General features: G+C 41.4%; 1 protein-coding gene across 1 annotated transcript; it reads left to right on the top strand.

Annotated features, from left to right (window-relative positions):
• The first annotated feature begins 1,820 nt into the window (after positions 1 to 1,820).
• GDF3 (growth differentiation factor 3) lies at positions 1,821 to 8,384 on the top strand. The gene is made up of 2 exons (XM_032647114.1): positions 1,821 to 2,088; positions 7,558 to 8,384. Exons 1-2 carry the CDS (start codon positions 1,821 to 1,823, stop codon positions 8,382 to 8,384), a joined length of 1,095 nt encoding a protein of 364 aa, XP_032503005.1.
• Positions 8,385 to 15,318: the final 6,934 nt, after the last annotated feature.

Here is a 15,318-nt window from a genome sequence, read left to right as displayed (position 1 = left end):
TGGCCGTGCCACATGGCATGCGGGATCTTAGTTCCCCAACCATGGATCGAACTCACACCCCCCTGCAGTGGAAGCCTGGAGTCTTAACCACTGGACTGCCAGGGAAGTCCCTGTTTTTCTTTAATTAACAATAATCTTTTGGGTTTCCCTGGTGGCGCAGTGCTTAAGAATCCGCCTGCCAATGCAGGGGACATGGGTTTGAGCCCTGGTCCAGGAAGATCCCACGTGCTGCAGAGCAACTAAGCCCGTGAGCCACAACTACTGAGCCTGTGCTCCAGAGCCCGCGTGCTACAACTACTGAGCCTGTGTGCCACAACTACTGAAGCCCATGTGCCTAGAGCCCACAGTCCGCAGCAAGAGAAACCACCGCAATAAGCCTGCGCACTGCAACTGAGTAGCCCCCCCTCAAAAAAAAAAAAAAAGAGTAGCCCTCGCTCACCACAACTAGAGAAAAGCCTGCTCACAGCAATGAAGACCCAATGCAGCCAAAAAAAAAAAAAAAAGGTAGGAGAGAAACTGACCAAGATTCAGAGAGCCTGATGTAAAGGGTTTGAGTTTATGAATGGTTATAATTTCAGGGCAATGACTTGTGACCCCAAATCATTCATGACACTAGAAACCGTCCTCCTTCCCACCACTCTCAATTTAAAAGTTTCAATTGATAAATTTTCATAAAACAGTTGCTTACTGTTTATAAAAATGAAAGGCAATCAAATATATATCTATATATACTCTTTCCATCTACAAATACTGCAGCAATAAAATTTATCAAGATAAAAAAATAGGTGGTATAAAATAATGTAAAATGATAAACTGTTCTCAAAAAGCTTGAAAATTATTTGGGTGACAAACAAGCTAATCCTTCTATAGCAGTTGAAAAATCTCGTAATGGTTTGGCCAAAACAAAACATAGAACCAAACAGAAATTGATGTATGCTGCCTTGTTTAGACTGCTCAGTAACCTACTTGCCTTTACATGTGTAGTTCTTTCAGCCCTGAATGTCTTACTGAGAAATGTCTGCTAAGCTTTGAAGTTTTCTCCACTGTGAACACTTTGTGTGTGCTTACCTTTCGGCGGGCTCTGTGTTGAGCACTTTAAACACATCATCTTACCAGATTCCTATGGCAAATTAGAAGGCAGGTTTCTCTTTTCAGTTGAGGAAACAAAATTTAGGAAGGTTAAGTGACATGTCCAATGTCACAGAGCTAATAAGTACGGGAACAGAAATTACCCAGTCAGTCTGATTTCTGACTTTTAATCAGGAAGGTCAAAGTTAGTGGAACAAAATTCAGTCCTAGAGCTGAAAACAGATGGGGAGTGTAGATCAACCTCCCCAGGAGGGGTTTTCCCTCCCCGATTTGGTTTTCCACCTGGCTGTGGATATAGTTTAGTAGAACTCTACCTGTGTATTTGTCTAATTAGACTATGAATGACAAGACTTTCAATTACTAATAATATGTTCCTAGCACCCATCTCAGCGCATTGCACATAATGGATGCTTAATAAATGTTTGTTAAAAGAATAAATGTGTACCTCTTTTCCACTCAGTCTACTGCTGACAAATCTCAGATTGTTGTAGAGTTAGCTCCATGCGTGGGTAACCTTCCTTTTGTGAATTTTTTTCTGAGAGAGCAGAACTGGGGAAGAGAAAAAAAAAATCTGTGCTTTTGTATCCAATTGCCTTTGAGGAGCTGGGAAGAGAGCAATTCACACCTGATTATCTTACCTCAGATAAATTAGCAGCACCTGAATTGCTGGGCAGTCAGGCGCTAGAGCTCTCTGCAGCCCCACTAGCCAGCTTCACCTCAGCTCAGGGGCCATGCTTCCTTCACTGCCAGGCTTGGCTCTAGGCCTCCTGTTAATCCTGGCCTTGGGCCAGACATTCCAATTCCAAGAACGTGTCTTTCTCCAGTCTCTGGGCTTAGACAAAGAGCCTTCACCCAAGAAGTTCCAACCTGTGCCTTCCATCTTGAAGAGAATTTTCCAGGATCAAGAGGCAGCAGCAACCACTGGCGTCTCTCAAGACTTGTGCTACGTGAAGGAGCTGGGTGTCAGTGGGAACATACTCCGACTTCTCCCAGATCAAGGTGAGGACATTGGAGTCTTTCCTAGAGATGAATCTGGTGTGAAGAAAGGAATAAAGGGGAAGTAACAATTACCGAGGGGTTCATGGACGGCCACGTACTGGTAATTTACACATTTTATCTTATTTAATCCCAACCACTGTCCCGAGAGGAAGGCAGGTATGCTTATCAAGTTTTTAACAATAAGGAAATTGAGGCTCAGACAGTAGATAACCTGTAACCTATTCGAGATCATACAGCTAGTATGTGAACAAAGCCAGGATTCAAAATGTTTTTTTCTGAATCAACAGCTTTGAGCTACAATTTAGGTGGAGGTGTGAGGGTGGAATTAGGGCTCAGTCTCCCACTCCTGAGCCCCAAATTTACTCACCCTGGTCCTCTGGGCTCAGTTTGCCCGGGACTTTTGCTTCCTGCTCCATACCTTCCCATTACTTTTGATGGGTAGAAAAGACTATTCTTTTTTTTTTTTTTTTTTGCGGTACACAGGCCTCTCACCGCTGTGGCCTCGCCCGTTGCAGAGCACAGGCTCTGGACGCGCAGACTCAGCGGCCATGGCTCACGGGCCCAGCCACTCCGCGGCACGTGGGATCTTCCCGTACCGGGGCACGAACCCGTGTCCCCTGCATCGGCAGGCGGACTCTCAACCACTGCGCCACCAGGGAAGCCCAGAAAAGACTATTCTTGATTTGTAAATACAAGACGATAATATCGTCATACCCTTCAGTTAATTCAGTAATTTGCCAAACTGACCACCCACCAAAAATTACGCAGATCAACTGTTACAAGTTGATTCTCCAGCCTAGTTCCTGCCCCTCACACCCCCACCTGATTCTTTTCTTTTTAATGTCTTTTAAAATTTTATTTATTTACTTTTGGCTGCGTTGGGTCTTCGTTGCTGCGCGCGGGCTTTCTCTAGTTGTGGCAAGCGGGGGCTACTCTTCATTGCAGCGCACAGGCTTCTCACTGCGGTGGCTTCTCTTGTTGCAGAGCAGGGGCTCTAGGCGCATGGGCTTCAGAAGCTGTGGCACGTGGACTCAGTAGTTGCAGCTCGCGGGCTCTAGGGCACAGGCTCAGTAGTTGTGGCACGTGGGCTTAGTTGCTCCGTGTCATGTGGGGTCTTCCTGGACGAGGGCCTGTGTCCCCTGCATTGGCAGGCAGATTTTCAACCACTGTGCCACCAGGGAAGTCCCCCCAACCCGATTCTTATTCAAAGTCAGAGATGGGTGTTGTAATCTGCATTTCTATATAGCCTCCCAGGTGGTTGAGGTGGGAGGAATTGAGAGCCCTGGCTGGTTAGTTTTACAGCAACTGGAAATAAGATTTGAGTCCAAGAAGCATTTATTGGATGCCTACTAAGTGCCGGCAACTGTGTAAGACCGTGAGAGTACAGAGATGAATGACAAAGTCAGCTTTTTAAGAGTTTATAGAAGACACATCAACATACAGATGACTTCCATACATTGTGCTAAGTGTCACGTTAGATGCCTTGCGGGTGGGGCTTCAGGGACAATTCCTGGAGGAAGGTTAAGAGGTGAGGGGAGCTGGTGTGAAGGGTTTTCCAAGGAGAGAGTAGGAAATAGCTGAGGCTACTTCCTTCCCTTCACCATGGAAAAAATAACTTGTAATTTTTGTGATGATCAAAATTCTATCTAATGGTACAGGAAAAGGACACTATCTCATTATCACTCCTCCCTAATGCTCCCCCTAGAGAAAACCACCATTAATAGTTGATGTATATTCTTCTAGACTTTTCTTCTTTGCATATATAAAATATAAACTTGTAATTTTTTATAAATGGGATCATACTATACATTCCTCCAATATTATGAACATTTTGTTCAAGTCAGAACATATAGTCAACTTATCCCTGTTTTAATGGTTATATGATATTCATTGTATAGACATGCTACAATTTATGTAACTGATGCCCTGTTGATGAACGTAAACATAATAGTGCAGCTTTATATCCATTTGCGTGTGTGTGTGTGCGCACGCTTTTTCTATTATTTCCCTGGATAAGTTCTTAGAAGGGGATTGTTGTGTCAAAGGGTAGGCACATTTATACTGTTTTGTTTTTTTTTTTACATTTATACTTTTGATGTACAGCAAATACCCTTTAAAATTTATACTCCACGTTGAGTGTATGAGAATTCTCACTTACTTTGACAGTAGTCTCTTTAAAATAGAAACTTATTGAAATAAAATGTACATTCAGAAAAGTGCATAAATTGTACAGAACAGCTCAATGAAGTTTTGCAGAATAACTAGCCCCAGATCAAGAAACAGTACGTGACCAGCACCCCAGAGGATCCTTCATGCCCCCTTCTGTTAATCACTACTTCTCTACAAGGGTAACTGCTATCCTGACATTGCATATTAGTTTTGCCTGGTTTTGAACTTCATGTAAGTGGAACTGTGGAATGTATCCATTTTCGTGCCTGGCTTCTTTCACTCAACATTGCATTTGTGAGATTTATCCATGTTGTGTGTATTTGTAGTTCATTTTCATTGCTGTCTAGGATTTTATTCTGTTAGTATATGACAGTGTACTTCTCCGTGCTGCACTGGGTGGCCATTCAGTAACAACACTCTTTTAGCTTTTAATTTTTGTTAATCTGGTAGCAAAACATGATCTCGTTGTTTTAATATGTTTCTTTAATAAGGTGGAACGATGCCCTTTCAAATGGATAATGAATCATTTATTTATTTATTTGAGACTTAGAACATAGTCTTTTTTTTCTTCCAGCTTTATTGAGATATAATTGACATACAGCACTGTATAAGTCTAAGGTGTACAGCACAATGATTTGATTTACGTATACCACAAAACAATTATCTCAGTAAGTATAGTGAGGGAAGTCCCTGGCGGCCCAGTGGTTAGGACTTGGCGCTTTCACTGCCATGGCTTAAGTTCGATCCCTGATTGGAGAACTAAAAATCCCAGAAGCCGCGCTGTGCAGCCAAAACAACAACAATAAACCCAATAAGTAGAGCAAACATCCACTGTCTCAGATAGATACAAAGTCACAGAAACAGAAAAGAAATGTTTTCCTTGTGCTAGAAACTTAGAATTTACTTACTCTTTTATACACGACATACAGCAGTATTGACTATATTTATCATGTTTATTATCTTAAAATGTGAATCATTCATTTTTATTTTTCAAATAATTGTATTACTATTTGAAAATTTATACATTAAATTTTCAAATTTATACATTAAATAATGTATACATTATTTACACATTATGACCCTTTTCCTGTTGAGGATTCTCTTCCTTAATCATTTGTGAGGCCTCTTAATTGTCTGTAAAAGCTCTTTATAGACATATTACAAGTATTCTTGGTTGTTCTTTCAGCTTTTAATTTTGTTCATGATGTCTTTTGAATATAGAAGCCTTTTATTTTCACGTTTTCAAATCTGTTCATCTTTTTCTCTCTGTCTTTTGGGTTTTTTTTCATGCCTAAGGAATGTGATTTAGTGATACGAGTAAAAAGTAAGACTAATATGTTAGAATTAAAGCTGTGAACAGGAGAGATCAACTGTTCACAGAGGTTGAGAAGGATAAGCCCTGTGAAAACATCCCTGCATTTGCTGGTTAGTCAACACTTAAAGATGTTTATTTCAGTGGACCAGTAAGGGTAAGAGAGTTGGACAATAACAAGAATATATGTTAAGCAGTAGAGACAGCAAACATAGACTAATCTTTTTAAGAAGATGGTCAATGAAAAGAAACGGAGAGATGATATAGTAGACTTGAACAGGAACCTGGGTAATTTTAAATGCTTTTTAATTTTGTTGTTTTTTAAATGAGCTTGAAGAGGCATTGTGGTGGAATGGTTAGAATACCTGGGTTTCCATTGTAATTTCTCCACAATCTGAATGAGCTTAGAAAATCTCTTAGGGTAGAGCCGCCCTACCAAACAAAATGGTGGCATCAGGTCAAAGAAGTTATTTGTGGAGAGAAATTGAAGATGCAAAACAAACAAACAAAAAGGGTAAATGTATCCTCTATTGGGCCTTTTCCTAGAGGAGTAGGTGATGTATGAAAATCTAAGCAGAGAAGTTAGCTTTGCAAACAGGGAGAGTTCAGCACAATTTCAAAAGATACAGAGAAGGGGGTCCATGTGGAGAAATTGAAGAATCACATTGCATCTCAATTTCCAGTGAAGTGGGAGAAGTATTCAAAAGTATAAGACTAGGGCTTCCCTGGTGGTGCAGTGGTTGAGAGTCCGCCTGCCGATGCAGGGGACACGGGTTCGTGCCCCGGTCCGGGAAGATCCCACATACCGCGGAGCAGCTGGGCCTGTGAGCCATGGCCGCTGAGCCTGCGCGTCCAGAGCCTGCGCTCCGCAACGGGAGAGGCCACAACAGTGAGAGGCCCGCGTATCATAAAAAAAAAAAAAAAAAAAAAAAAAAAAAAACAAAAGTATAAGACTAGAGGGCTTCCCTGGTGGCACAGTGGTTGAGAGTCCGCCTGCCGATGCAGGGGACACGGGTTCGTGCCCCCGTCCGGGAAGATCCCACATGCTGCGGAGAGGTTGGGCCCGTGAGCCATGGCTGCTGGGCCTGCGCGTCCAGAGCCTGTGCTCTGCAACGGGAGGGGCCCCAACAGTGAGAGGCCCGCGTACCGCAAAAAAAAAAAAAAGTATAAGACTAGAAATTATTGACATTGAAAACTGTGGGCTTTAGATAAGAATTACCTAAGGATACAACAAAAGGGAGCTCCAGAGGGCCAGCCTTGGCTGGATGACAGGCGTTTGTTTTGAAGTAAATCTAAGTGGTTACAACACCTGACAGCGTGGGGCGTTCTTAAACATTTTCGTGCCATAGGTCCCTTTGGCTGGCAGTTGAAGCCAATGAACCCCTTCTCAGAAAAAGGTTTATATGCCTAAGATAAAATATTTAGAATTTTAAAAGAAACCAATTAAATACTGAAATACATTTATAGAAATATTTTAAATGAATGTGTGTATAGTAATGCATATGATATTGTATTCATGCAACAAATAACAAGATCTAAAGAAGGGACTATACCATCAATTCAAAGTAGTTCGAGCATAAATGTCATTTTAAGCTATTTGCAACAACTTAATATATGAACATACCTATGATTTTTATTGGTAACAGTGTCATAGACGCTTACAATATTATTGGGATTTGTCGCCTATATTCATAATTTAAAGAAATGCTAAATGTCACTTAGAGTTTAGTGAAGATAAAGATGTGATTCTTTTTCCCATCCAAGATTATAGACCTTCTAAATTCTATTCAGGATCCCTTGAGGACCTGCAATATGAAGATAAGAACCTCTGGCCATAAATGAGGAGTGAAACAAATCCTCCCAAATGGCTGAGTTTAAGTATAGCTGAGAATTTCCTGCCCTTGTTTTGTATACGTGGATATACATATAACATTTGACATTTACATCACACAGGTGGAGGTGACTCACATCTCTCTGTCCCCATCTAGGTTTCTTTCTTTACTCCGAGAGCCTTTCCCAAGCCTCCTCCCACCTACAGAAGCTCCTCTCCTTTAACCTGTCTGCGATTAAAGATGAGGAACAGTTAACAATGGCCCAGCTGGGCCTGGACCTGGGGCCCAACACTTACTATAACCTGGGACCAGAACTGGAATTGGCTCTGTCCCTGGTTCAGGGACCACATGTGCGGGGCCAGGCCACCCCAAAGACAGGTAAAATGTTTGCACTGCAGTCAGTACCATGGCCTCAAGGTGTCCTTCACTTCAATCTGTTGGATGTGGCTAAGAGGAATAATTACCCCCAGAAGAACTTAGGTTTGTTCCTAGAGATACTGGTCAAAGGAGGCAGAGCCTCTGGGGTGAATTTTCAGCTTGAGGACACCTGCGCCAGACTGAGACGTTCTCTTCACGCTTCCCTGTTGGTGGTCACCCTCAACCCTGAGCAGTGCCACCCTCCTACCCGCAAAAGGAGAGCAGCCATCCCTGCCTCTAAGGCTTCTTGCAAGAACCTCTGCCATCGTCACCAGCTGTTCATCAACTTCCGGGACCTGGGTTGGCACAAGTGGATCATTGCCCCCAAGGGTTTCATGGCAAATTACTGCCACGGAGATTGTCCTTTCTCACTGACCACCTCCCTCAACAGCTCCAATTATGCTTTCATGCAAGCGCTGATGCACGCCATTGACCCAGCAGTTCCCCAGGCTGTCTGCATTCCCACCAAGCTGTCCCCCATCTCCATGCTCTATCAGGACAACGATGACAATGTCATTCTACGGCATTATGAAAACATGGTAGTTGATGAGTGCGGGTGTGGCTAGACTGTCAGCAATAGAACAGAAGGGGTGTTCTTGGGGTAAATGTTCTAATAAAACTATCTGGCTTATGACCTTTGGATCTGAATTGTCAGTATATTTATGTTTACAATTTGTCTTCTTGGAAAATCCATCCTGATTAATGATGTCCCGAGTTACACACACACACACACACACACAGCCTTAATGATCTTAGTTAATTTTCTGCATTACGCTCATGGGAGTATATTAGATTCTAGATAGAAGGAAGCAGTCATTTATTGATCTTCTATTATAGGCAGGCATTATTCTATGTGCTTCTTATAAATATATTCCACTGGTCTTTGAGGTAAACATTGTTATTTATGTTTCATAGATAAAGAAGGTGAGATTTAGAGCAGCTAAATATCCAATTTTTCTAAAGTCATCTACTTTGTGAATTCCCTGACGGTCCAGTGGTTAGGACTCAGCACTTTCACCACCGAGGCCCGGGTTCAGTCCATAGTTGGGGAACTAAGATCCCACAAGCAGCGCAGCACAAGCCCAGAAAAATAAATAGAATAGAATAAAATTTAAAAAAATAAAATAAAATCAACTTTCTCTGCCAGACCTCATATGCTATGCTAACAGTGTTACTTAAAAAATATATATATACATATATATACGTATGTGTATGTATATATATATATAGGGACTTCCCTGGTGGTAAGACTCTGCACTCCCAATACAGGGGGCCTGGGTTCGATCCCTGGTCAGGGAACTAGATCCAGCATGCCGCAACTAAAGATCCCATGCACCCAAATAAATAAATAAATAAAATTAAAAATATATATATATAAAATAATGCAGAAAAATATATCAAAAGAGTACTTGAAATCTATATTGATATCTATATTTCCTTTTATGAATATTCATTCAAATATTCATTCATTTGAATATTCATAAATGTTCATGAACATTTCCTTTCTTTTATGAATATTATATATCCTATAGCTAAGATCAGAGCATACATATAATTTTGTATCTTCTTGTATTCACTTATAGAAATTTTTTTCAAATCACCAACATCTACATAGTTAATTTAATGACTGTATTATATACAATTATTTAGATACATATTTTACGTAAAAGAATGTTATCATTGGACATTGTGTTATTTGCAATTTTCATGGTGGAATAGTGTTATGACTCTGTTCACAAATCATTCTCCACATTTTGTCCCCATCTCCATAGAAAAATTTCAGACATGAAATTACAGGGTTAAAAGTATAAGTTGACTCTTATATAATTAATAGAAGATATATATTAAATAAAATATATTGATCTTAAAACAAATATGCATATATTATGGGGTAAAATGCAAAATTCACATGGACTTCAAATGTAAAACTCTAGAGTTGGTAGGATACTTTGGGTTATATCAGGAAGTATGAAGTCACTTAATTCTCTTGTTTGGAGAATTAAAGAGGAAAAGTCTGTGAATCACTGCTTTATTTAGTCGTTTCTTTTTCTTTTTCTTTTTTAAAGTTTTTACTTCAATGATGATAATAGCTACTCGGTTTTTTAAAAATTATTAATTAATTCATTTATTTTGGCTGCGTTGCGTCTTCGTTTCTGTGCGAGGGCTTTCTCTAGTTGGGGCAAGCAGGGGCCACTCTTCATCGCGGTGCGTGGGCCTCTCACTATCTCGGCCTCTCTTGTTGCGAAGCACAGGCTCCAGAGGGGCAGGCTCAGTAGTTGTGGCTCACGGGCCTAGTTGCTCCGTGGCATGTGGGATCTTCCCAGACCAGGGCTTGAACCCGTGTCCCCTGCAGTAGCAGGCAGATTCTCAACCACTGCACCACCAGGGAAGCCCTAGTCGTTTCTTTAATTCCAATTGTCACTACCTTAAATCAGCCTCACCATTCTCATCTGTATTATTGCTGTCATTTTTAACCTGATCTTTTGTTTTTATTTAAAAATTTTAAAATGTAGATTATTATAATTTAACTATATTATGTATATATGCAAAAACGCCTGCATAACCCTCCCAGTCCCTTTTCCCATCCTCCTAATGAAACCACCATCCTGAGTTTGGTGTCCACCTTTCCCATTCATTTCTTTATAATTTTACTACATATATTTGGATCCATAGACATTATAAAGTGTTGCTTCACAAATATGTAAACTTTATAGAAACAATATTGCAGTGTATTTTTCTAACCTTTTTTTTTTTTTTTTTTTTTTTTTTTTGCGGTACGTGGGCCTCTCACTGCTGTGGCCTCGCCCGTTGCGGAGCACAGGCTCCGGACTTGCAGGCTTAGCGGCCATGGCTCACGGGCCCAGCCGCTCCACGGCATGTGGGATCCTCCCAGACCGGGGCACGAGCCCATGTCCCCAGCATCGGCCGGCGGACTCTCAACCACTGTGCCACCAGAGAAGCCCTCTAACCCTTTATTTCTCTTAATTTATTATTTCAGAAATTCTTATAGGTTGATACAGGTATGAATATAACTGATTTTTTCCATAGCTGGATAGTAATCCATTACATGCATATTACACAACTGGTTTACCCATTATGCTGTTATTGGACACTAAGGACATTCACAGACTGTTAACAATCATTTGTGTAGAGTGAATACAAAATCTCTTGGCAATCTATTTGTCTAGGACTTCGTGTAGGGCAGCCGTGAATATACACAATTTGTAAGGGCAACGGAGAAGAAACTACAGAGATTGTAACAACGAGATTGTAACAACTCTAAATGCACCATTTGAACACAAACAAAAGTGATCTTTATTTATTTATTTAAAAAAACTTTATTGGAGTATAATTGCTTTACAATGGTGTGTTAGTTTCTGCTTTATAACAAAGTGAATCAGTTATACATATACATATGTTCCCATATCTCTTCTCTCTTGCGGCTCCCTCCCTCCCACCCTCCCTATCCCACCCCTCTAGGTGGTCACAAAGCACCGAGCTGATCTCCCTGTGCTATGCGGCTGCTTCCCACTAGCTATCTATTTTAGGTTTGGTAGTGTATATATGTCCATGCCACTCTCTCACCTCGTCACATCCTACCCCTACCCCTCCCCATATCCTCAAGTCCATGCTCTAGTAGGTCTGTGTCTTTATTCCCGTCTTACCCCTTGGTTCTTCATGACCTTTTTTTTTTCTTAGATTCCATATATATGTGTTAGCATACGGTATTTGTTTTTCTCTTTCTGACTTACTTCACTCTGTATGACAGACTCTAGGTCCATCCACCTCACCACAAATAACCAAAAATGGACAGAAGACATAATAGACATTTCTCCAAAGAAGATATACAGATTGCCAACAAACACGTGAAAGAATGCTCAACATCATTAATCATTAGAGAAATGCAAATCAAAACTACAATTAGATATCATCTCACACAGGTCAGAATGGCCATCATCAAAAAATCTAGAAACAATAAGTGCTGGAGAGGGTGTGGAGAAAAGGGAACCCTCTGCACTGTTGGTGGGAATGTAAATTGATACAGCCACTGTGGAGAACAGTATGGAGGTTCCTTAAAAAACTGCAAATAGAACTACCATACGACCCAGCAATCCCACTACTGGGCATATACCCTGAGAAAACCATAATTCAAAAAGAGTCATGTACCAAAATGTTCATTGCAGCTCTATTTACAATAGCCAGGACATGGAAGCAACCTAAGTGTCCACAGACAGATGAATGGATAAAGAAGATGTGGCACATATATACAATGGAATATTACTCAGCCATAAAAACTGATCTTTAAAACGCACTCAGCATGCTTCCCTGGTGGCGCAGTGGTTCGGAGTCCGCCTGCCGATGCAGGGGACACGGGTTCGTGCCCCGGTCAGGGAAGATCCCACATGCCGTGGAGCGGCTGGGCCCGTGAGCTATGGCTGCTGAGCCTGCGCGTCCGGAGCCTGTGCTCGGCAACAGGAGAGGCCACAACAGTGAGAGGCCCGTGTACTGCAAAAAAATAAATAAATAAAAAATAAAAAAAATAAATGCACTCAGGGACTTCCCTGGCACTCCAGTGGTTAAGACTCGGTGCTCCCCCTGCAGGGGGCATGGGTTCGATCCCTAGTCAAGGAATTAAGATCCTGCATAAGCGCAGCGCTGCCCCCCCAAAAAACGCACTCAGCTTGTCAAGCGTGTCATTGGAATGAGAAACACTGTTCTGATGGTATCAGTGAGAAGATGACTTTGGACAAACCATCATTCAGAACGAGTTAGTAGAACAATCGAGACAAAGCCAACAGTAGGAACCAACATGTTTACAAAGCACTTTCAGATTATATATTTTCAGATTATATATTTAAGAGCTAAGAAATTGATGGAACAGAAGAAAGCTCAATCAGTGGTTGTTTTGCTTTGCCACTGTGGTCCCAGCGGTATCCTCTGTTTTGAGGGGCCAGGATTTTTTGATGCACCCTCAGACTTGAACAAGGACGTCTGATTAGCATAAGCAAAAGTCATAAAAATTTCACATGTGAACCGGTTATCAGTGTGTGAGTTTACGGTAAGATGCCAAGGGAAGAGGGCCAGCCAGCATACTGGGTTTCCTTAAAAGTAAAAGGGCACAAGTAGTCATCCGAATGTGTATTAGGAAATCAGAGGAAGGGAGTTAGTTGAAGTCTAAATGGCAAGGTTCATGAACCTCCAGATCCAGACACTAGAGGAATTCTAGTCATTTCAGACCATGCCGCTCCTATTAATATTCTTCAGGAAGGAATCCAACAACATGCTTGGTTGAATTCTGGCTCTTTTATTTGTAATACTCCACATGCCAGGCCTATTTTCTTGAGTATGTAAACTGATCATATTGATTGGGGTGATCCCATTACAAATCATCCTGTCGGGCAGATTATTTCTGAAGTAAATTATCTCTAGTTTTACTTTTATTATTTATTGAGTGTCTATTATATGCCAGTTACTGTACTAGGTCTTGGGAAATAAAGATAGATGGTCACTTTCACCATAGTGCTTAAAATCTAGCTTATTTGGCTATAAATTATTCAGATATCTATAAGTGAAAAATTAGCATACACCCCAATATGTGAATATTTAATTATTCAAATCATAACAATTAACGACTATGTTGCTATATTGAATAGTAAGTGAAAATTAGCATATACCACAATATATGAATACATGATTATTCAAATTATATTAATTAACTACTATATTAGTATATGGTACTTTAAAAGTTTTAAACAGAAGTTCTAATGCTTTCTTCCCTCATCTCAGTGTCTCAGGGATGGAAGTTCTAATATCTTCTTTCCCCCACCCAGATGTTTCAAGGTGTACGTCCCCCAGGCTGCATGCACCTCACCTCCGATACTACTTTTTGTTGGACCGCGCCTGGGCTTTCAGGATCTCAGTTCCCCAGCCAGGGATTGAACCCGGGTCACGGCAATGAAAGCCTGAATCCTAACCACTAGGCCACTCTCGAGTATGACATTGACTATGATAATGGTGTTCTGACATTAGCCTGATAATGATCAACCTTTCTTTCATGACCTTTCTTACCTTAAAACTTGAGTACTTCTGAATTGAACTGAACTGTTACTGACAGATTTCCTGAGTTGAAGAAATAGATTTTGACTTGGGGGGGTGGGTGGTGTCTGAACTGTTACTGACAGATTTCCTGAGTTGAAGAAATAGATTTTGACTTGGGGGGGCGGGTGGTGTCTGTGTTTAATACCTTCATGTTATTTTTTTTTAATTGTTAAAAAGATAGTGGCTACTTCCTTCCGCTAGTAGTTCTGCTGCTGGCAGGTTTATTCACTCCTGAGTTAATCAAGTCATCTCCTGAGGTCACACACGAAACTAGAGAGAAACATGCATTCCTGGCCTCCTGGCTTTGTTGCCATATTACCCTACTTCCTTTTAGAATCTTAAATGTCCAGTTAGATCAGTCTATAAATAGGCATGTGCCAGTGAGTCAAGTTGTACACTGTGATTTGGGCAGAATGGCATAAAATAGAAATAAATTATATACAACATGTATAGCACGTCTATTTCAGGACATTTCAAGACTCATGATCTTTAATGGCAGGCCTGTCCATGTGCCACAGGCCGGTTTGGTTTGAAATTTCACCATCAATTTAATTCATTTCAACTTGACATTTATTGAATGCCTTGAGAGGTGGAAAGAAGGGCACAGATTCTGCTTTTAGGGTAGTTTGTCATCATATGATGTTCCAGCTAGATTTCTAAAACCTAATTAGAATAGCCTCCATCTTGCTCTGACCTGTTTTAACTAACTCACTTTGACTTGCTTTTCAGATGACCTGTTTAGTTTCTGCTTAGTTTTATCATTGCAGCTAGTATTTTTCTCTTTTGAACACTCCCCTTTACACTCCCCTCTTTGTAAGCATTCCTCATCCCAAAGAGAAGGTAGTAACCTCGAGAATCACAGAAGCCCATCACGAGACCACCTGATGCCAGCCTTGACGGTCTTCAGATGATCTCTGGATGGAAAAGAATGCAGACCCTGCACATACCCTGATCTTTATCAACCACTCTGCGTCTTGAACCGTTACTCCTCACTGCCCCATCCGAGGAAACACACAGTCTTGAGGGCATTAAGCCCACAGTGGCTCCCTTTGCCTGGCAAAGCAATAAAGCTATTTTTTTCTGCTTCACCCAAAACTCTGTCTCTGGGATTCAATTTGATCCCAGTATACAGAGTCCAGGTTTAGGCAACAAATTCAGTGGCTCGTATGGGGGAAAAACTCAGGGATGGCCCCACTGGGGTCCCTTGGCTCGATCAGAAGCTCTGAGGTTCGTGCCGACCTCTTATACAGAGCGGGGGGTTGGAGGACTCCTTAAAAGGTCAGATCGCCTGGAACCTGTTGTTTGGAAAGGTCGAGCCTGGGTTACACCCAGCTCACCATGCTGGCAGTCAGAACTCCAAGGCGGAGTGGAGGGAGAAATGGGGTCGCCCTAGCATCTGCC

This window comes from Phocoena sinus, chromosome 10 (assembly GCF_008692025.1).
Source record: "Phocoena sinus isolate mPhoSin1 chromosome 10, mPhoSin1.pri, whole genome shotgun sequence".
NCBI classification, from domain to species: Eukaryota; Metazoa; Chordata; class Mammalia; order Artiodactyla; family Phocoenidae; genus Phocoena; species Phocoena sinus.
The sequence above is the reverse complement of the archived record's forward strand: the minus strand, read 5'-3'. Positions and strand labels throughout refer to the sequence as shown.